The sequence below is a fragment of the Uranotaenia lowii genome, chromosome 2 (assembly GCF_029784155.1).
Source record: "Uranotaenia lowii strain MFRU-FL chromosome 2, ASM2978415v1, whole genome shotgun sequence".
Lineage (NCBI taxonomy): Eukaryota > Metazoa > Arthropoda > Insecta > Diptera > Culicidae > Uranotaenia > Uranotaenia lowii.
The window spans coordinates 140,067,006-140,090,835 of record NC_073692.1 but is presented as its reverse complement, the minus strand read 5'-3'; the positions used below and the strand labels follow the sequence as shown (position 1 = coordinate 140,090,835).

Genomic DNA, 23,830 nt, shown 5'->3' with positions numbered 1-23,830 from the left:
AGTATTTTCAAATAATTCTGTTTGTATTAAAGATATGTTTTCGAATTCAAAATAGAGATTAATTTGAAAGTGCTGTGATGAAAACTGTACATAAATCTAAACAAATATGAAACATGCTTAACCCATTCGAGACGGCGACTTTTTTTGAACGCGTCCCCCAGGAGCGAAAAATCTTTATTCTTTGATTCGATCAATTTTTATCTGAAAAACATGAATTCAATGAAATTTCCAAAATTTAATCGTAAATTCACCAAAAATGTCCATTGCACACCGTGTGTGCAGTCCGCTCCTCGAAATAAAATTATTTCGAGGAGCCGCATTGCACACACAGTGTGCAATGGGTAGAAAAATAAAAATACACCATTTTTAACATGTTCATCATTCGATTAATTTTTGTTCGGTTATAAAGGAAAGAATATAAAGCAAAAAATATTATGTAGTGTGGTTTAAACCAACAATATGTTTTTTTAACTTTATCCAAAATGTGTTTACTTTTGTGATTCATGAGCATGATTTAATTTTTGTCGGTTTTAACCCAACTTTTCTTGTGTCTTCCTATTGATTTTTTCTATCTGATAACTACTTCAGTTGTTAAACTATTTAAGTCCGGCTTACAAACTCTTATAATAATTTAGAAATAATCTATATATATAAAAATGAATGTTTGTCTGTCTGTCTGTTCCCTATAGACTCGGAAACTACTGAACCGATCATCGTCAAAACTGGCATCTGAGGGTTTTTGAGGCCGGGGATGGTTTCTGTAATAGTCAAAACTCCATCCGACTTAAGGAAGGAGAGGCTTCCATACAAAATTTGTAGTTTTTCGAAACAAATTAAAGTCATGACATCCATTTTCTTGAGATTTTTTTTTCCTTTGGGCGGTTTGTTTTTCGTCTCTATGGTCGAGGCGTCGAGCCAACGTCGCAAAAGGATAGTAACCCAGGCATAGCATACTGATCAGTAGGAATATTTTGGCGCGTATTTCTCAACCTGGGGTTTGTTTTTCGTCTCCATGGGCGAGCAAACGTCGACGCAAGAGGATAGTAACCAAAGCACACTGTTCATTGATTGCTCGAAAATTTAACAATAAGGCGCCTGTTTCTCAAACACGTGGGGCGATATGCAACCTAGATGTGTTTTTTCTTGCTTATTTGATTTGTACACAGCACGTGGTAATGAATGACGCCTAGATGTGACACGGATTGGTATTTTATCAATCGAATCAAAACCAATTGAAAGATTTGCAAAAATACTTCCATATTTAGTTCGTGTTAATGTAGGTAGCATTCGACTTTTTATTCAAGGAATATGAGAACACGTTCAAACGTTCCACTTTTTCTGTTAAAAAAAAATTAAAAATTATGTTTTCTTCTAGAAATTGTTACTGCGGCCCAAATACACAATTGAAACGAATTTAGAAATGAATTTTAAATAATTCTGAAAAAAACCTTCGTACTTTTTGCTTACATACCAATTCAAGTACGTACTTAACATGAAAAGTGTTTTTGTGTTACATGGCTGCATAAAAGAGACTTTTGATCCGCTTCGTTTTTGAAAAGCGAGACTTTAGAACTGATATTCAACGGGACGCAAAATTTTTAAGAGAAATTTGTAGTTTACCCTTAAAGTGTTAAAAACAATATTCCCTTCTATCAACTTACACGGTGGGGCAAGGGCAAACGTCGAACTTTTAAGAAATTCATTTTCAAAATGATTTAATATGTTGGAAAGACCAGAAGGGGTATTCTGAATGTTGAAACTGCAGCGGATATTGAAAATTCTTAAATGTCTTTGTAAATGAAGGTCATTCCCTTTGAACAGCATTCTTTAAAAATGGAGTAACAAACATAAATTTATATTGCAAGAATACTGCAGATATATCAGTGAAACTTGATAGAACAAAAATCAGGAATTCGTATTAAATCCATTTTAAGGCCATTACTCTGACGCATCTGTAAATAAGCTTTGCATTGACACTTGCCCCAATATACGGGACAAATGTAAACTTAGAAATTTGTTTTTGCCTACAATTTTGAATGTTTGACTTTCAAAGAGAAAATAAAAAAAAAAACGCTGAAAACTTATTTAGTGATGCAATTGATATTTTTTTTAATATTTATATGTTTACCGTAGAAAATTTATTTAAAAAAAAGAAATTTGCACTTTATTTAATACATAACTAATTTAATATATTTTTCATTACCATGATAGGTGCTGTTTGGGTATCGAGCCGGTTAAATTTGTCTACCTTCTTCAAGCAGTGGGGGACAAAATTGAAAAAGATGGGAGAGCTCCCATGTAAATTTAAGATAAAGAGCTTTTCCAAGAAGGGACCATATTTAAAAAGGTTTTTTTGGGTACAGAGTACAAATTTTAGATCTTTAAAAACGAGTTTAGAGATCAAGTTTCAGTAAATAATATATACCATCTTTGAATTGCTATTCAGAACTGCAGCTGCAGCTCTCATTTCAAAGTTGTTGGTTCTGAAGTATGATGAGGTTTAATTTCAAACAATGCTCTCTAAAATATAAATTTTAATAAATTTTTAAAAATTACATTTATTTCCGGAAGGTGTAGCAAAGCACAACGGGTCAGCTAGTAAGTAATATTTCAAAAGAAATATACATTGAAAAATCTTACGATCGTCACATGATATTCTACTGAATAGAACCTTGAAAGAGGGTGGTTTACCAAACATTTCATGAAGGCATATCGAACGGAACGTTAAATTTTCGAAAATTTCAATACAATACAAAACATGAAGTTACAAGAAAATCATGTTATGATTGTTGGAATACATTCCATGAAAAAAATCCATGATGATGATATTATTAGCAATTACCATAGAGCTGAAGTTCATTTAATTTGTTTTTTTAGATAAATTGTTTAACAGTCACCAATAGTTTATTTTTTTAATCATACGTTTAGTTGAATAGCTACCGTAAATAATGTTTTCAACTATAAGATACAAATTTCACATGGGTGAAAGTGGAATTTACTAAAATTACTCTGTCAAGGGCTGGAGAACCCAACAGCACGCTCTAAAGCTTGATAATTTTTAAATAAGACTTAACAATACGAAGTTCAAACAAACGCTATACACCAGGTCTTAGATGCATATACATTTCAGTTATTCTCCCCTCACCATAACCTTAACAATCACCGACGCACACCTTCAGAAAAACAGCACAAATAACCTGCAAATGACCTACTGTCTGTATCGACGAAACGAAACTCTGTCTGCGCTACCTAATTTTATAAGTCGTTTTCAACCTCAGATATTTTAAAGATATTTTCATACACAGTGAAACCAATGCCAAATTACGATTATCTATGCTTTTAACATTCTATTGGTTCAAGAACCATGAAAATTGGTCCACAGGTTCATTCAAAATCATGAAAAAGTTAAAACTACTTCCATTGCACACACGGTGTGCAATCGGTCTTATAGCCTTGGAAAGTCATTGCACACACGGTGTGCAATCCGTCTCGAATGGGTTAAAGATAAACGGACAAGGCGCGCTTTGGCCTGCCTCGACATTTTTAATTAAAATTGATCAAATAAAAGAAATAAAAATTGAATTGGCAGATTTTTTTTTTATTTTAGGATGAATGTTAAGACCAATACTCATCATTAGGACAGATGACAGTTGATTTTTTTTTTTGCTTTAAGATGCCGTAGTTGTTTACAAGAAATATTGAAAAATTGCAAGAAAAATTTGTTTTAGATTTTCGTCAAATTTACATGATATAAAAAACTTCCAAGGTTGACAAACAAAAGTCTTCGTTTTTTATACTTTTGGTCTTTAGTTTTGTATTTGCTTAATAATGTTGCTGGGTTGATAAAAATAGTGAATATAAAAAATGGCGGAGCATCTGTTATGAGCTCCAAAAATTAATATCATTCCATCAATGGAAACTTCCAAGACTTTTGGAAGTTTTTTTTTCTTTGAGATTTAGAAAAAATACACTGTTAAATGCGTTAATAAAGACAGAAATAAAAAAAAATGAAATAACTGATGAGCGTTAACAGAGTTGATGAAAGCATGAACACTGGATTAATGGGTAATATCGCTGTTCTAATTTTAAATAAATCTGACGAACGTACAAATTTTAACATTTTTAATGAGAATAGTTTAGAAATATTGAAGTATTTCAATATTTTTCTCAGAAAATATGTTGAATCTTATAACCGAGTGATCGAATATATTGGAATTTGTTATAAACAAACAAAATATTTTACATATTTCAATAAAACTTTTTTTTAAATTTTTGCAAGTGATGTGGCGGGCTCCGATCTGTTGACAGCGGAGATGTTTTATTTCGGTCTTATGCTACATAAAATCAACACTGGATCCTCGAGTACCCATGCGAATAAAAAAGGGAACTTAAAACAGAAAACAGAATAAAACAACAGTTTGAGTGAGTCAAATCAAAAATACTTTAATTTTCATAAATATTGTACACAATTTAAATAGACCGTACATTACTACTTCGGAACTAATTATAAACTAGTTATTTACAAACAGCTTGTCAAACACTCTCGATTCAATTCACATTCATTCTAAACGCGTCAATTAGCAGCAAATTTACCTAGTTTGATCTTGTTTGACATGGTTCCTTCCGCTTGTTTTTTAACTTGCTAAACCACTCTACAACGAACTTAACGAGTTTCAATTTCCAAAAAAGATCGTAACGTCCTATCTACCTAAATGATTTGATACCGTGTTAAACTATGCATGGGGATGTATTTTTGTTTTTTGTTTTCATAAATAAATAAATAATTTTTAAGATTTCATAAAACTAAGCTCCATTGGATATGAGGGATGACTTAAATAACATTCGTATGTATGCAAGCACATTCATTCACAACCAGTTATCACAACTTAGAGAACGGTTTCCTTATTTTAGGTAAAATAATACGTGATACTCGATAAGGATTTTTTTTATAAACGCACTCAAATTTTCCAACGCCATCAAACATTCATTTTCACACGAGCATTAGATTCGATTGGTTCTATTGTTTTAAAATATATGTTTTAAAAAATAAATCTTCATTCATTTTAAATAGCTGTATAACGAGTACTGTTTCCTTTTTGTGTTGAGGTTTTTCCTTTCCTTTCACTGGTTTTTGCTTTGAGCGACTTATCTTTTCTTTATGAAATGCAATACTATTGAAATATCTTGAGTTGTTTATCTAGTGAAACAAAATAAAAATCAGTACGATATGTTCGGAGTGTAGTATCGATCTATCGATGAAATTTGCTGCAACTCTAACCTTGTTTGGCGACAAATTTCCCAAAAAACTAGCACCCTTGTTTTGGTCGATTTCATCGACAGATCAATGTGAGGTTTGTAATATTCATTCGTCTACTCTTAAGGTTCCTAAGCCGATTAAAACAAATCAACAAGCGGACCAGAGTCCCGGACTCTGTTCCATCATCCTTCTCTCGTCTTCAGTTTCTATTCCGTTTCCGGGAAGAACACGTTCATTTCTGGTACCGGGCCAGACGGAAGTCTGGTATTGGGACACATTGTACTGCTTCACCTTGGTCTATATACCTAGTGTTTACGTATGCTAGAACTGTAATATCTGATTGATCCAATCACGGAACTCCGATATCCGGGTGTAAACACCGGGTTGATTGGCTTCGGCACAGCCGATTCCCCAGGAAATAACTCCCGCCAGCTGGAAGCGCTTGTCACCTCGTTGGATCACCATCGGTCCACCGGAGTCACCTAGAATGTTGAAGAACTCCGTAAGTAAGGATAAAATAAAAATGAAATTGGGATTCTGGTACCTTCGCAGGAGTCGTAGCCTCCCTTCTTCCAACCGGCGCAGATGAAGATGTGTGGGATGTGCTCGATGTAGCCAGCACTTCGATACATGGCTTCGCAGATTTTGTTCTCGATCACCGGGACAGTAACTTCCTGCAGCACACTTGGCAGGGGACCATCTGTAATGCATTAAAAGAACCAATTGAATTAAATGTGTAAAAAAATATTTTCAAAATGTAATACTATCTGGAAAAAACATGTTTCAGAAGAAATACTCGAGATAAGCTGAAGTTAGATGCTTTACGTTGCGCACATTTTTAGTTATCATGGTTTTGTTAAGTATCGGAGCGCTTATAAAATTACATCACTGAAACCTGTATGAAATTGGCTTTTTGGTGAAAATTTATTGCGGGAATCTTTATTATATAAAATTCTCTTGTAACGGTGTTTGTAGTACTACTCCTCCGAAATAACCCAAAAGGTTCGAATGAAATTATTTTTAGAATATTCTGTAGCCATGCGAATCGGTTTATATCGAATAAAAACAACACAAAGTCGCATCAATTGTCCGTAATAATTGAATTTGTAGTTTTTTGAATGAAATAAAAGTCATGGCTTCCATTTTTTCGAGACTTTTTTTTTTCCTTTTTGCGGTTTGTTTTTCGTCTCCAAGGTCGAGGCGTCGCGTCGTTAGAAGATAGTAACCATGGCATAGCATACTGATCAGTGAGAATATTTTGGCGCGTATTTCTCAACCAAACATATTTTCAATGCATGTGGTGGCGATATGAAGCATTGATGTGATTTTTTTGCAAACGTCGCTAGCAAACGTCGTTACAAGATAATAGTAACCAAAGCATACTGTTCATTGATCGCTGGAAAAATTTCAAAATTAGGCGCCTATTTCTCAACCAAGTACCTATATTTCTTATGCACGTGGGGGCGATATGCAACCTAGATGTGTTTTTTTTCTTGCTTATTTGTACACAGCACATGGTAATAAATGACGCCTAGATGTGACACGGATTGATATTTTATCGATCGAATCAAAACCATATCAACGATTTTAAATATTAAAACCATTTTTGATTTGTGTTAAATAAACAGTAGTAAATTGTTGTCCAAAAAATATGAATTTGGTAATGATGCATATGAAATAATGTTATAACACTTTGTTAACTGAACAAGAGTCTGTCCTTTGAAATAGATTAGATAGGATTGAATTTTTTAAAGACCGAATGAACTTTTTGATTTTCTGCAAACGCAAGTTGAAGTTATCAATAAAAAAATCTACTTTTTAATAACATAAAGTGAGGATATGCATTTTCCGGAAAAAAAGTTTAATTAAGAAAGTAGACTAGAGCAAGTGCAAACTTCTAACTTTTACAAAAAAATGTATATACTATTTCTTCATTTTGGGCTCAACTCTTTTTTTAAATCATTCACCACAAACTGTTTACACGTTTACTGTTTGTTTACACACAATTCGAGTACGTTATTAACATGAAAAGTGTGTTTTTATTTTTCATATTCTGGCTACATAGAAGAGACTTTTGATTCACTTTTTTGTTGAAAAAATTTTTTGTGATTGATATTCCACGGGCAGCAGATTTTTATGATAAACTTCTAATATGACCTGAAAGTGTTAAAAATAATATTAATTCCTGTAATTTTTTAGGGGAAATAGATGAAAACGCGCCAATTAGCAATGAAACATCTACTATTTGAGAATTTTATCTCCCAAATCTGCCCCAATAAATGGGACAAATCTATACTTCGATATTTCTTTTTGTCAACATAACTACTTAATATTTTTTTTTAAATATTAATTTTTTTCAGAGAATATGAAAGATGAACTGTGGTGATATTCGTTTGCATTTGCCCCGGTGTTTCATTTTTGAAAATTAAGATTTACAGTTAAAAAGACACCTAATTTTTATAAAGGTTTTGTTTATATGATAATTTCCAGGAATCAAAATGAACTCATAAAACCAACGAAGCTTGAGCAGATTATTTATTTTCGATCTAATTACCTAATTTAAAAAAAATCTGCTTTTCAATTAAATGTTATAAAGTTTTATTCTTAGTTTTAAATCTTAGATCACCACCTCTTTTCCAAACCAATCGTTTCTTTGATTCATTGGGTTCAAGTTCAAAGGAAATAATTTGCATTTTTGCTTGAATAAATAAAAAAAAAGGAATTTGCTGTATACAAAATAGACAGATTTAATGTCGTGACAAGTGCTGTTTTGGAACATTTAAAATTGATATGTGTAAAGTCTATAAGTTTAGTATCAGGCGAAACTGTTTTGAACATGATTTTGGTGAAAATAAGGATTTCAATTCAAACTGCTTCGAAGGATGAGGATGGTGAATAAAAAGTTGTTTAAAAATGGTTAGTAAAACATCTTTTCTTATTTTTTTTTATTTCTTCAGCGCTAAATCCAAAGCTAATTGAGAGATGAAGGCGCTGCGTTAGGCAAAACATTCGGCAAATACTCCAAAAATTGTCCCGATATACAAAATTCTATTTTAAAAAAGATTCATACGCAATATATTCCAATAAATGAGAAACTTTTTATTTCGGTTTAAACCTTAGTGTGAACTCGAACAAAACGGAATAAATCTACTAAATAGAACACAACAAATGAAACATACATATAATCAACACACAGTTATTTATGGAACAAGTAACAAAAAGTGGATTTATAAGACCCGTAGAATTGAGTTAAAATTCTTAGGTTTTATTTTGATAGAATTAAGCAGGACGATTCGAGTAAAGGGAAAGGACGGAAATGTAAAAAAAAACTAGGAAAAATGGAAAATGGACACCAAGTTGAACATGGTAAGACGAAGTTTACCGGGCCTGCTAGTAAAACCATATAAACGATTTCAAATATTAAAACCATTTTTAATTCGTGTTAATTTAAGTAGTAAATTGTTATCCAAAAAATATGAATTTGGTAAAGATAAATATGACATAATGTTATGACACTTTGCGGACGTTTGAAAATAAGAAATTCGGAAGCTTTACAATAAATTTCGTATAATTCAGTACGCCTAGAACGCAAGACACATTAACTGAAAAAGAGTCTATTCTATTCTATGTTGTTTAATTATAGAGAATTTTAACCAACTTGGTCATTCGTCCTCTCAACAAGAGTCTGTTCTTTGAAATAGATTAGATAGGATTGAAGTTTTAAAAGGCCGAATAAACTATTTGATTTTTTGCAAACGTAAATTGAAGTTATCAATAAAATAATCTACTTTTAAATAACAAAAAGTGAGGATATGCATTCTTGGAAGAATTTTCAATTAAGAAAGTAGACTAGAGCAAGTGCAAACTATCAACTTTTACAAAAAATGTATACATTATTTCTTCATCTAAAAATTGTTGGCCCAAAAAAAATTTGATAAAACGAACTTAACTCTTTTTTTTTTAAATCATTCACCAAAAAAACTGCTTACACGTTTACTGTTTGTTTACACACAATTCAAGTACAAACTTAACGTGAAAAGTGTGTTTTTCTTTCACATAATTTGGCTATATAGAAGAGACTTTTGATTCACTTTTTTGTTGAACAGTTTTTTTGTGATTGATATTCCAGGGGCAGCAGATTTTTATGATGAACTTTTAATATGACCTGGAAGTGTTTAAAATAATATTAATTCCTGTAACTTCTTAGGTGGAATAAGTGAAAACGCGTCATTTAGCTATGAAACATCTACAATTTAAGAATTTCATCTCCAAAATGGCCAGAAAGGATATCCGATATCCCGAGTGTTGAATCTGAAGCGGATATTCAAAATTATTATAAAGGTCTTTGTAAATCAAGGTCTTTTGGTTGAACAGCATTCAGTTAAATTGAAGTACCAAGCATTAATTCATGCCGGAGAAAACTTAGGATACAGCAATGAAAGTTGATAAAACAGACAAAAAAGAACAAGTATTAAATTAATTTTAAAGGCTTTTCACTGACGCATCTGAAAAAGACCTATGTGTTTTCACTTACCCCAATAAATGGGACAAATGAATACTTCGATATTTCTTTTTGTCAACATAACTAATATTTTTTTTGAAAATACTACTTTATTCAGAGAATATGAAAGTTGCACTGTCGTGATATTCGTTAGGATTTGACCAGTGTTTCATTTTTGAAAATTCAGATTTACTTACTGTAAAAAACACATAATTTTTATTAAGGTTTTGTTTATAAGATAATTTTCAGGAAACAAAATGAACTCATGAAATCATCGAAGCCTGAACAGATTATTTCTTTTCGATCTATTAAATTAAAAAAAAAATCTGCTTTTCAATTAAATGTTATTAAATCTTAAAATTATTACATAATCCTAAATTAAATCGCAGATCACCACCAAAAATGTTCAGGAAATTTTGAAATCAGAACTGCTTCAATTAAAATCTTCAAAATAATGGATGAATATATCTAAACATATATTTTCCTCTTTTCAAAACCAATCGTTTCTCTGATTCGTCAGGTTAAAGTTCAAAGGAATTAATTTGCATTTTTTGCTTGAAAAAAAAAAAGGAATTTGCAATACACTATATCGCCAGATTTAATGCCATGACAAGTGCTGTTTGGGAACAATTTAAGTTGAAATGTGTAAAGTCTTTAACTTAATTATCAGGCGAATCTTTTTGAAAATGATTTTGGTGAAAATATAGATTTTAATTCAAACTGCTTCGAAGGATGAGGATGGTGAATAAAAAGCTGTTTGAAAATGGTTAGTAAAAAATCTTTTCTTATGTTTTTTTTATTTCTTCAGCTCTAAAAAATACACCATACAAAGCTAATTGGGAGCTGAAAGCGCTGCGTTAGGCAAAATATTCGGCAAATACTCCAAAAATTGTCCCGATATTAAAAACAATATAACAAAACGGAATAAATCTACTGAATGGAATACAGCAAATGAAACATACATTTTATCAAAATACAGTTGTTCATTGAACAAGTTACAAAAATTGAATTTGAAAAAAACCCGTTGAGTTTAAATTCTTTGGTTTAATTTTGATAGAATTGAGCGGGACGATTCGAGTAAAGGGAAACAAGGGAAATGTTAAGAAAACTAGGAAAAATAGAAAATGGACGCCAAATTGAACATGGTAAAACAAAGTTTACCGGGTCTGCTAGTATTTCTATAAAAATAAAATAGATTTTGTAAAAATCGGTTGAAAAAAAAGAAGATTTAAAAATTTTTAGAGAGGAGTGTCAAATTGATACACAAGCTGTAATTGAGGAGTTTTTTGTGTGAGCTTTCAGGGTGCGTCCATATAAATATAATTATGCAAAATTGAAGATTTCAAGAATTCATTGAGGGTATTCGTTTTTTTTGTATGCACCCGAAAAAAATTACAAGTCTTCAAATATCCAATAGTGTCATATTGACACTTAAAAACGAATTTAGAGTGTTTACTTCGTAAGAAGAGTGAAATCTACCTAACAATTTCCAATAGTTAATAGCGTGGCAATTTGAAGTTCCATCGTAATTTGGCATGTCTCTTCAGGTAGCTTCGTACTACCACCAACTCCGACTTGTGCTGATTTAGTTCTAGGCCTTAGTGTCTAAAGGTTCCGTATCAACCCCGTAATCGCTGTAAGAGATAACTTGGTAGCCTTCAATGAGTTATCAAGAACTACAAGAACTTTAAGTATCAATTTTCTCACGTTATGATGTTGCCGCCACCGATCGTGGCCAACAGGATAGCGTTCAAGTCTTCTATGCAAGAGGTCATGGGATCGAAGGTTGGTGGTTTGAGCATTTGTATTAATGAAAAATGTAGGTACTCCTTGGAGATAAGTAAACTAGATCTTTTCAAAGTAACATGAAGTTTCACTGAGATCCTATAATTTAATTTAATTATTTGTGTCTTCGTTTTTTATTGTTGAATGTATTAAACAAGGTACTAGTACCTAAATCTGTAGAACACGTCATGTGGTTGGTTTCAAGAAAAAACGCTTCTGAAAATTTTGCAACCTTTTTTAAATCACTAATAAGCTTCACGTGGAATCTTTCAAGTTTATGTGACCCAAACGGTGCGTAGAAGCATTATTAGTATTTTTTTAAATCGATAAACGGGTACATTACAGTACCTCAAATTTGTATGGGAAATTAAAAACCTATGAAATGTTCTGTGCTATAGGCTAGAATTGATCCTAGTCCAAGTATAAGGTCCCAAAAATCTAAAGATTTGGAAATCTGACGCAACAAAAATGGTCGAAATCGGATATTTTTAGGCGAAATGACATGCATTTCAAATTGATGAATTTTGACGCCCATTTACAGTGAAGAATACCATCCTTAAAATTGATATGCCATTTTTGAAACTAAATATCTTTTTTATCTTAACTATAATCTAAACACCATCTTGAATGAAACATTTGTCATAATTTAACTTCAATTTGATTTAGGGCATAATTTTTTCCAAATTCGGGTTATTTGGGGCACTCAAAGGTATGTACATTCATGGAAAATAGCTCGCAATTGCTTATAGAACCTTACTGGAGTATGAATTACGTCTAAATAGTTTATATATGCACCTATGTTTAAATATCTTGAACGTTACGGCTTCTCAGTCTTATATTTTAGAAAACAAAAATAAGAAACAGCCCATTTTCAGTGTCCTGTGTTTCGGACATGATCTTGGCCAATATCAGGGGTATCTTTAAATTAATTTCATTAAAATCATTTTTGTATAATAAATTTTAAAAATTCGACAGAAAGCGTACTGTTTATCAAATGGTGGTATCCTGGTTAATTGTATTTTTTTCTTCTAATCTGTTAAATTAAGTGTACAACATTAATTTGTTGAAATTTAGCAAAGGGCAGAGTAATTTGAAAAATTATTACCAAGAAAATCATAGCAATTGCATTTTCTAAGCAACATCTTGCAGTCGCTGAAAGCAATTGCTTAGATTGTTATGAATAAAGTATGATTTGACATCTGTTTTCTTAGCTTGCTATGCAAAACATGTGAAAAGCTCCTGGAATTGTGGAAGAAGTCCCAATCTGCACGAACTCGACAAATATGATAATAATTTGAAGTTTTTTGTTAAAAAAATTTTTCTGGTGAGATAAAAAAAAACATTTTTTATTTCTTGGAAATCTTAAATTTGATGAATAAGCAACCGATTTGAATTGGAAAACCATCACTTTAAATATAGGTAAACCAACTGTTTATTGGTTCATAATCCAATAAAAATCGTCCCTTGAAAACTGCTATAAAACGTATGTTGCAACAAATATTTTACTCATACAGGTTTGATCAACAAGATCCAAAATTTCGAAAAAAGAGACATCGAAATTTAAAAAATCATTATTAGTTCCTAATGCTGTCCGATTTTTTCCCAATGGTTGCACATCTTAAAAGTCTTTCAAAGGCTCAGCCACCATGTAGTTGAAGTAGCTGATATTTGAAACGGAAGGTTTTTATGAGAACTTCTTGAGTAGAGTGTTACTTGACCTTGTTTACTCAGTAATCAGCTATTTCTGTATATGTCCTTGCAACATGAAATTTTAAATCATTCCATTTAACTAACTTAAAGGTTTTTTAACAGTTAACATAATTTGAAGGAACTATTTGCTGATGAAAGGATTAAAGGACAAGATCTGTTTTCCCCCCTTTACCCCTATGAAGAAGATGTTATTTTTTTAAAAATAATTGCTTTTTGTCTCACTTGGAAGTTGATTTATTTTAACATACTGAATATCAATTCAAAGCTTAAGAATGCTCTCAGCAACACCCAAAGTTTCAAATCATTTGACTGTTTCATGCCCAAGATATGCAGTTTTGTATAAGAAAAAAATAATAGATTAAAACATTTTTTACGTGAAAATGGGATAATTTGTAATGAATGTAACTCCTGAAGCATTTCATCAATCTTCATGAAACATTCACATCACATTGAGATAAAACGTATTTAAGAACTCTCAACTCGAAGTGTGGGAAAAATTGATTATGAAAATAATTTATGAATTATTTGCATGAAATTTTTAGTTAATGGTCGGGACGAAGGGCTTCAAAAATAAAATCTGATATAAAAGTAGTTCTTAAAAATCAAGGCAGTTTTAGTGCCTAAACGCTACTTTTAAAATGTTCAAGTAGTTAATAAAGTCAATACTTCAATTTGAAGATTTGACGATAAAAAAAATTTTTTTTTTAACTATGAAGAAATTTTCGTCATAATTAATTTTAAAATAATAGAATTTGTATAAAAAGGAGGCACTCGAGGCTTAAAATATCATCAAAAAATTTTAAATCATATACAAAGTGTCTTTAATTCAAAGTTAAATTATTGAAAATCAACATTACGTAAAAACAATATGAAACATCTGAAAGAAAAACAGTTGACCAGAGCACAGAAAATACTATAATCACTTCTGAAACGTAATTTTCCACTTTTTTTTAGCAGCAAAAGATAACATGTCATATAAGGGTGCGTTCAAATATTACGTAACATTACGCAGCACAAATTCAACAACAGTCCCTCCCCTCCCTAGACGCGTTACGTTTTTTATGGATCCCTAAAAGACAATTAGAATTTTATCAGCTGCATGTAATAAGTTTATTTTTGCATCTTATCAAGCGTATTAGTTATGCAGCCAGCTAGAGAATAAATTAATGTACAATAATTGGGCAAGAGAAGATTGAGTGGACCAATTGTTGCACAGTCCGATATTTTCTCTAGTTTTATAGGGATCGTGAATTTTTTAAGTAATCATGGTTTCAAAATAGTCAAACAAACGATTCATAAAGAAAACCGACATGAAAAATGTTTTGTTCTGACGTGAAACCATATTTGCCGTTGAAGTTATCTTAAGGTTTTGGTTTACAATTTGCACAAAAACCGCGCGAAAAAAACAAGAAAAAGTAAAACTGTCGTTAAATTTCTTATTTACAGCATAAAATATCATAAAAAGCCTCATTTTATCCAGTAAACGTTCCAATAAACATGATTCAGTATTGTTTTTGGGAAAAATTTGAAAGACGGCTGAAATATTGACAATTTTAGCTATCCTTTGCAACGATGAGCCAGAGGATAATGATTGGCAAATCACCCCATATGAAAATGAATCAACATCAGAGTTTAGTTACTTTTAATTATTTCTTCAAAAAAAAAAATCATAGGCACCGTTGTCATCTTTAACAAACTGCGCTCGTTGCATCTATTTAGACCTCGATATGCTTTACATTTTTGGTGAAATTGAATTATACATAATTGCGACGTATGTTAATAAAAATAGTCGATGATTTCTTAATGTTTAGCTAATTTTTTGATTATTCTAAAACGCTCGAATAATGCATGATTTGTTTGTTCAACTTACATTCTGGTACCAAAAGGTACAGATTGCACTCTGTTTCTGCTCGTTTCATTTCATATGTATGTAGGTCGGTCAGTTTTCGATAAAGCTAAGTTTATATAGAAATGGTACAGTAACAAACGCGTGTATCTTAAAAACCATTTTTTTTATCGGAATACTTCATATGTAAGAAATTTCCACTGTATATTGGCCCAAAACTACTCTTTTGAAGAAAACTGGAGGCAATTTGGCGGATACAGCTGTATCGAAATAAATAAAACTTTATTATGTTGAGCCACTTAAATGCGTTTTTGTTGAAATGTCTTCTGGCAAAATCTGACAATAACGAAGCAAAACCATCATGAATTGAACCTGAAGAATAATCGGTTAGTATAGATTGTGGATTTTAAAGCGTGCATACAAGATTTCTCCATTTAAGCTTTAAAAAAACAGCGTTTCCAAATAAAGGGTTGGGTCATTTGGCAAATAAATATATTTTTAACAAAACTACCAGCAAATACATACTTTAATCTGCTAGGGACCTTGCGGCGAACAGAAATGTTGTAGGATTTAAACGCTGAAATTTGATTGAAATCTTGTGATTCATAAGATTTGTCGTCCATCGGAAATCATTGTCTAATTGCTTCGGTATCGGCTATACAGCTTACGAGTTCTCGAAATCGCAAAAATGTAATGTTTGTGGTTAAGTTTGAATGACTTGTAACTAGGCAACACATTCAGCTAATTGGAGAAAAAAAAATTGTGGGACATTTCAGCAATCTACACCAAATTTTTCACTTATTAAAAATTAAAAATTCTGATATAAGACTTGACTTTCCTGATGACTTCAAACCGAAGTTGTCGATTATGTGCTTTACTCCAGTGCTTGATTTGATCTTCGTGAACATTTTTGACACGGTAATTTTTTGAATAAGCAACAGTTTTGACAGCTTTCAAAATTTCAAACTGTCCCATTTCTAAAAAACTAAGCTTTATAAAACTCCTTGGTTCGAATTTCATAAAAATGTCCGTTCAAAACAACAACGATTATGTCGTTTGGTAATGTGATTCGAAAATCAGAATCGAGCAATAGCTGATTTGAGAAACTGACACCGATTGTTTATGAGTGGAAATTATTTGCACAGGACTCTAAATGGGTGCAATTTTCGCAATATGAAGGGAATAGACTTGAGTTTGCATAAGATAAAAAATCCATTAAAGACAAGCTCTCGCTCTATGATGAAACGTAGTCGAGTCAAGTACCTTCTCTAGTTTTTAAGCGATAAGTGAAAGTGGGACGCATCACCAATCACATAATTCGTACTATTTGATAAGGATATTTTTTGTTTAAAACATCCTTAGCTTTTAAAGTATTGTGTGTTTCAAGTAGTGCACCATTTTCATTATTTTAGTTTGAACTAGAACTTACCTTCATACAACCGACCCCAGCCGGTGACGAACGCCGTCCGACCGATGAAGTTTTCATCATTTTCCGGAACACAAACCGGGATGATGTTCGGCTGGAACACCACCGGTTCGTAGAACCTATAATAAAAAAAGGGCATATAATCAATCTAAGGGTCACTTCCTACAATGAAGAGAATACCTCAGCAACGCTAAATCGTACTCAAACGTCCGGGGATCGAACTGGGGATGAGATGCCACAATTTGTACCCTTCGTTCCTGATAACCGTACGGTTCCTCTTCCAGAGCCAGATCGTATTCCCCTAGTCGCAGCAACAGATCCGATGGAGGTACGCTGAATGGGGGTGAGGAAAATCAATCAAAATTATCGACCGACTATCGGACCTTATCCTGATCTTTCCGCGAAAGATGGGTACTCACTTATCGACGCAATGAGCCGCAGTAATGGCCCAGTTCTCGTTCAGCAAGGCCGCCCCACACTTGTGCAGATAGGTTGAAGTACGCCACTGCCTTAGAGAAATCTGCCAAGGCCATCGTCCGAAGGAGGCCTTCGTTCCGCCCACGATTCGCGGTTCCGGGAACATCCGCTTGCCGCAAACTGCCAACAGAAAAAGGGTGGAATTTAGTGCACTCGGTATTATCATTATTGAGAATTAAGGCGAATGGGATTGGCTTTGAATCAATTTTCCGATCGTTCCTGTCCACTAAAGGGTATTAACTGGTTGATTGATTGAACGTGAGTCTTCAAGTAGCAGTCATGGGAGGGATTAATGACGGCGATTAAGGATGAGATCAATTCATCAACACCATCATTCGGTATTCTGTGAGCCGAGAGTCGTGAGCTGCTTCACAAGATAAAGCATCTTCAAAGTCAGGAAATGATATTGACTTTGTGCGAGGGAGAATTGATCACAGTATACATAAATTACTGAGACATTGAATATCAGTGTAAGGATTGAGGCTTATCAAATAAACGATGGAATGCTTGATGCTGAGCATAATGAAAAAAAAATCGACTCTATGAATTAGAGCTTAGGAAAAGAATTATATTTTTCTTTTGACAACCAACTCAGTAGCAGATTATACCAAGTTGAGATATGTTTTATTAAAACCCAATTTGAGTAATAGTTCCTTGAAGTTTAATACTAACTTTAGAAACAAAACCAATTTTTCATTTTCGAAACCGTTATCCATTGATAATAAAGTGAATATTTCCTAAAAGTGCGCTTCCTTTAGGGTGGCAATGGATGTATGGGAAGAAAATATGATTGAATTGAATTGAAAAAATCTGTACCAAAAAAAACAAATTTCAGCTCCATCCGACTTGATTTAGAGTTGCATAAAGAACTCAAAGCTTAATTTTCTTATTTCAAAAATAACCAAAAGGGGAGAAGGGGGGGGGGGGTCAAGAAAATCGGAAAAATTTATATTTTTATTTAGATATTAAATAACTAAAAATACATGAAACGTCGAGATCTGGTGTTATCTAAAAAAAATTGGCCAAAATTCGACTTTCTAGGATCTATTTATCGGGAAACCGACTTAGTCGAATTTTGGCCAAATTTTCCAGATTTCAATATTTTTTGCATTTTAAAGCAATTTGGCATCAAAATTCAAATTTCAATTTTCTGGATTCCCTTTGGTCGTATCTTAAGTGATTTTTGAAATCTGAAAGTTGTAGGTTAAAAAACCGATTCTTCGAGCGCTCTGAAGCACCTTTGAATCAAGTCAGATTTAGCTTAAATTCAGCACAGGTAAGTTTTTGGAACAATCTACTAGAAGAATATGGTTGGTTTTCGAAATTTAACAAGACCCATGTGACTGCAATTCTAACTTCCATATTTCGTGCCGCTAAAAAATATTAACTTTGCTACCAGAACCACAAAGATCGAAAATTGATTTAACTATTTTTTTATCGCTCATCTGGAGTTTCAAAAGAGTTCAAGAGGTTTCAAGAAGTGTTTTTTTTTTCTCAACTACGAATCCCTGAAAACCATTTGCAAAAGCAGAATATTGACTCCAAGCAATATTTTGTTACGTTATAAGAGTTCAAAAACCATGCCATCAAACATAAAAAAAAAATGCTTAAATAGCACTCTTATCTAGGTTGACAATTTTTTCAAAGGATATTTAAAAAATGAAAATGCAAACCAAATGGCTTAAGTTTTCGTATTAAGCATGGATGCACAATTTTCCATAAATCCTGATATCGCATGGTTGAATTCCAATGTCAAAACATCCGTTTTGTTTTTTTAATTGAAAATTACCTCAATATATCTTCTCAAATGGAAAAAATTATTGCTCAGAGTTTTCTCTTGTAATACAGAAAAAAAAATAATTTTTTTCGACTTTTTTTTTATAAACTACACTACTGTAAACATTTCTTCGAATATAAGCGTGTTTAACGGAAAAGATCTGAGTATTGATTGGAAGAATCAAAGAAACATTTTTGCACTTATTCGAAAATAAAAAGGCTGAAGCATAAATAATAGCGATTGCGGTTATTGAATAGTGTGCTTATCTTTGCATCATGAATGTGAATCATTAGGTTCTAATGACTTAATTGATTATGAAATAAAATTCAAAGATTTGCAAACCTTTCTTCCAATTGTTCCTGAATGTGAATCATTTGATTCCTTTGAGCCAAACGGGCTAAAGAGTATTGAAGTAGTTTAAAAAAGAAACACGATTAAAAGTTTTTGTTATCTCCGTTGGATAAAAAAGAGAGGGAAAATTATAAAACTCTGCAAATAAAAAAAAATTGTTTGAAACATCTAAACTTTAAATTAAACATTTTTGCACATATACCACTTTGGCTCCGAGGAAAACATCAATTCTTCCTTGATAACGTTTCGAAATTTCGCAAACCTGCATGATAATTAAAAACTGATTTCAAAATTTTCTATTTGCTTCTATTCAATCAAGGATTTACATGTACCTCACGGTGTCTCTGGGAGAAAATTTTATTTTTCCAAAATTAGCATCGCTAATTTTTGCACCATTCAAAAGCTGGGACTTTCCCCTTTCATTTGAGCCCAAATTTGAAATAATCCACCGGGGGGTCTAGAACATTTTATTTTTTTAAAGATTTTCTAACCCTATCAATGGTTTTTTTTAAAGACAAAATCATACTAATCACTGTGAAAACGCTCGTCGTACCTTTAGCGTAAATCCAACATCATATGTTAATAACATGATTTAATAGGAAATTTCCCTGGCTACAATTTTGTAGAAACTATCAAAGTGATACAAATTGAGAGAAAAGAGTTGTAAAGTCTCAAACAGAGTGTAATTATTTCATTTGAAAAATCTAATAAAATTTCTCACCACTGATTGAACTAAGACCAGAAAAAGTATTCTACGAGCTTAGTTATTGACTGTAGAGTGTATAAATGTTCAAAACGGTTTATTGAGATAAAAAAATCAATCTTTTACATGAAATTGATCAGGATTATCTGAAGTTATGAGCATTTGTAGGGTTAAATTCTGGATAAATTTCTCTCGCATTTCTTGAAAAGTAAGTTTATATTTTGAGCTCAGTTAGTTTGAATAAATTATCATCAAACATTTGGAACTGGAAAAAAATAAGATTTACTTCTTACATTTAAGCCCAAATTTTAAATAATTCACCTGCATTTCAAAATCCAACATCTTTGTTGAAAATCTTTCATCATTTTTGATGATTTCATTTCATACATTTTCATACTGTTCACTTTTGGATTGATTGAAAAACCTTAGACACGGGTATCACAAGCATGATAAAGTGCCATATATAAAATTCAACTAAAAATGTCAACTGATTGTTTATGTTTGATTGCATAAATTAGTTTCTTTGGAGGCACTCGTGTATGTAAAAATGTGGTCGAATTTAGCAAAAATTCTAGATTGTTCATTTTTCTCAAAAGTACGCGAACTGAATCTTATGCCTTTCTTTGAACTTTTTTCATAAAAATTTAAAAAAATATTACTAAATTTTAACATCAACTTTGTTTTCAACAATTTTAAGAGGTTGATTTGATGTAATACTATTATCTAAAAATATTCTCTCAATACACTTTAAGTTGTCAGATCTGAAGTGATCAGATTTTTTGCAAATTTTTTTTTTCGTTTTTCTGAAAATATTGTATTTGTTCAATTTGATGATTTTTTCAAACTTCCTAGATTGAATAAAACAACATGGGTTTTTATCTGATAGTATGGAACACTGCAAAAATTTGTCTGTGGATTTCTGCATTTTTGATTTCCCCCCTGGAATGTTATTTTCTTACTTCTATGAAAATAAAATGTAACACGTGTCGTTGAATATAACACGTGTCATGAACAGAATTTAAAGCAGTGGCTTGAAATGCTTAAAATAATGTTTCTACATATATTTACCAAGATTATGCACTTATTTAAAATGTTACATTGCTCAAAGTATGAAATGAGTAACAAAATTTTCAATTCAAGCAAGTGCCATCTTTTTTTTATGGAACAAATTTGAAATCTATCTTTTGTCATTAGGAGTTGAAACATCTCGAGGAAGAGGGGGGCCTTGCGAGGCAGTAATCAAAATAAAAATTAATTTTTCAAATATTCAATACATTGGAAAAAAAATTGAACCAAAGCTGGTTTGCAAGAAACTTGTATACAATCTAAAATGCACAAAATCAAACAATCGAGAAAATCAAGATCAAACATTTAACCTAGCTTTAACAGTTTGAAAATGAAAATTGATTTCCTCAATTCTAAGAAACATAATTTAGACAAACGCCAAAAATACGTTTTAACGCTTATGAATTATGCTAAAATACAACAACAAAACCAAAATTGGAAAAAAAAATTGGTCCTCGAAAATGTCAAAAATGATGAAAATGTCATATGAACGAAAAACTATTACAAACAAAAGACTAAACATGATTATTGAAAACACAAAAATAACGAAGAATGTTTTAAAAAAAAGCAAATTTGACAAAAAAACAACTATTATGAACAAAAGAAGAAAAATGCCTCAAAACCATGATATAGTTACAAAATTACTAAAAATTGTAAAAACTTGACTTAACATTCGATGAATGATGATAATTCCAGTATTTTTAGTATTAATTCATGAAAAAATTCTTGGAATAAAAAACAGTTCGATTTTGGCACCACAAAATGTTCGGGTATCAGGTATCAGAATGGGGGTAGGCTTAATAATGTTCGGGTATATACCATGAAGAACCGGCCTCGGGAGAAAAGTTGTTGGTTTAGGAGATATTTTTTCTCATAATAGTTTTGCTTGGATAATTCATACATGAAGAGTATGAAAAATATGTAGATTCTTTATATTAATATAGCTTTGAGTTGTTTTAAAAGTTTTTAAAATCCTCACTTTCGAAATTGAGTAATAGAAATGTTTTTTTTTTAATATTTATTCAAATAACGAATAATGTTTTTGATGGTTTCATCAAAGAGAAAAACTTTTTATTTATACTTGGAATTGCAAATAATAACCTTATTCTTTTCAACCACAAAATATTCAGAAATTAAAGTAAGAGTTTATGTTTGCCGATCAAATCCGATTCATTTTCTACTCTTGTAAATTCAATTAAAATTCAAGATTTTTATTTGAAATGAAACATTATGTTTGAATAACTTTGCACTTAAAATTTTGAATCATTAATTCATAAATAATTTATTTAATAAATAAGAAGTGAAAAAACTAAATCTTCCAAATGAACTTTAGTTTTTTGTCTTTCTGCTTGTTTGTGTTTCCAAACTGACTCTGATTAAATATATAATTTTAATTTTGAATCAAAAAACAAAAAAATGCGATCACCTGAAATGTGAATCCTGAAAGAAAATCGCACATTGAAATGTTTATCTTGATAATAAAGATCAACTTAGAGCTGCAACAGAAACTGATTTTTTTATATTCTGGATCTGAATCCTGTCGTTTGAACCTGAGTTAAAATCCTAACTCCGAATTTGACAACGATTGTTTAATCTAAGTTTCAGCTGATAATTTCTTTTAGTTATGAACTAACAAGCGAACTGGAATAGGATCAGATATATCGGATTTTTCATTTGCATGAGACAATTAAGAACTACAAAATTCGGATAAATCTAACCTAAGCTTACCAGATATTCATCCGGGCCGTGGAATTTCGAGTTAATTTTCCCAATATCCGCCAATATGAAAATTATTTAATAAAAATAATGAAGAAAAGCATTATTTATCAAAAAAATATTATTAAAAACACATCGGGCAATTTTAAATATTCTAAATTTCCAAAAAAGCATCCATGTTAACTATGATAAAATTTGCTCAACACATTTATACGCAAAATACTTATGAATCAGTTTAAATTTTCGTTTTATATTGTAAAAAGAGTGAACAAATAACATCTGGAAAATTTGGCAAGCTTAGTCTTATTTTATTGAAATTCGATATTCGGGACTATATTCTTATCAACAAATGAGAATTTTTTTTAAACTGTAGTAACTGTGGACCTGGAATAAGATTTCGAAATTTTGGCTTTAGTTCTAAGTTGAGATTATTACTCTTGAATCATTATAGAAGTTCATCAAAATTTAATTAAGAATTGGAAATTTTGAGTTTAGAGAAAAACATTTTGCTTGTAATTTTTTGAACCTCATGGAGGGGGTCTAACCCCTAGAAAAGCTTCCCCCTATTCCATCGCTGAAGGGTGTTTCTGAGTTTTTGATATTAAATCTTTGAAATTAAAATAACAACATTGTTGAAACTGTTTGCGATTCATTTTTACTTATGTTGATTACAAATTGATCTACTATTTGCTAAAATTTTTCATTTGAAAGTTCAAACGTTCAAACATAAACCAAAATAATTTTCAAATTGGGAGACATTCTCTTTAAAAACTAAAATTACTCGCCGGACTTGAGGAAACTCAAATAAAAAGTTTTTTAACTTTAAACCTTAAATTTGAGTTTCTAAGTAATCACACTTATAGTTTTACAAAAAAAAATCATCTCTTAAAAAAGCAACGTTTTTTTTTGACTTGTTAAAGGCCCAAAATCTGTTTTATTAGAAAAAAATTATAGAGATTTTTTAAATGACAATACAAAACAGAAAATATGTCTTCAGCGAAAAAAATATTAATATTAATAGGCAGCCTGGCGAATACGGGCGTTTAATTTAAAAAATTTTAACTCGAAGTTCGGGCAATATCCGGACAATTTTGGCCAAAACTTCCGAAATATTTTCTTTTATCGAAACACATTACCAATTTTGAGTCCAAATATTATCCCAGAAATCCGTTCTTTTTTATTTTATTAAACTTGCTCTAAAAATTTTGTTTATGAG

The 23,830-nt window shown here is 31.4% G+C and overlaps 1 protein-coding gene across 4 annotated transcripts in view; it reads right to left on the bottom strand.

The window, feature by feature from the left end:
- Window positions 1-4,417: 4,417 nt before the first annotated feature.
- LOC129746301 (serine proteinase stubble-like) overlaps window positions 4,418-23,830 on the bottom strand; it is a 198,660-nt gene continuing 179,247 nt past the window's right edge. For all 4 annotated transcript variants that reach the window (XM_055739899.1, XM_055739900.1, XM_055739901.1 and 1 more), the window contains 5 exons: window positions 16,945-17,122; window positions 16,706-16,858; window positions 16,529-16,644; window positions 5,802-5,957; window positions 4,418-5,739 (listed from right to left, as the gene is read on the bottom strand). In XM_055739899.1, coding sequence (XP_055595874.1) covers window positions 5,579-5,739; window positions 5,802-5,957; window positions 16,529-16,644; window positions 16,706-16,858; window positions 16,945-17,122 — 764 coding nt within the window. In that variant the 3' untranslated portion in view covers window positions 4,418-5,578. The remainder of the gene's footprint in view (window positions 5,740-5,801; window positions 5,958-16,528; window positions 16,645-16,705; window positions 16,859-16,944; window positions 17,123-23,830) is intronic.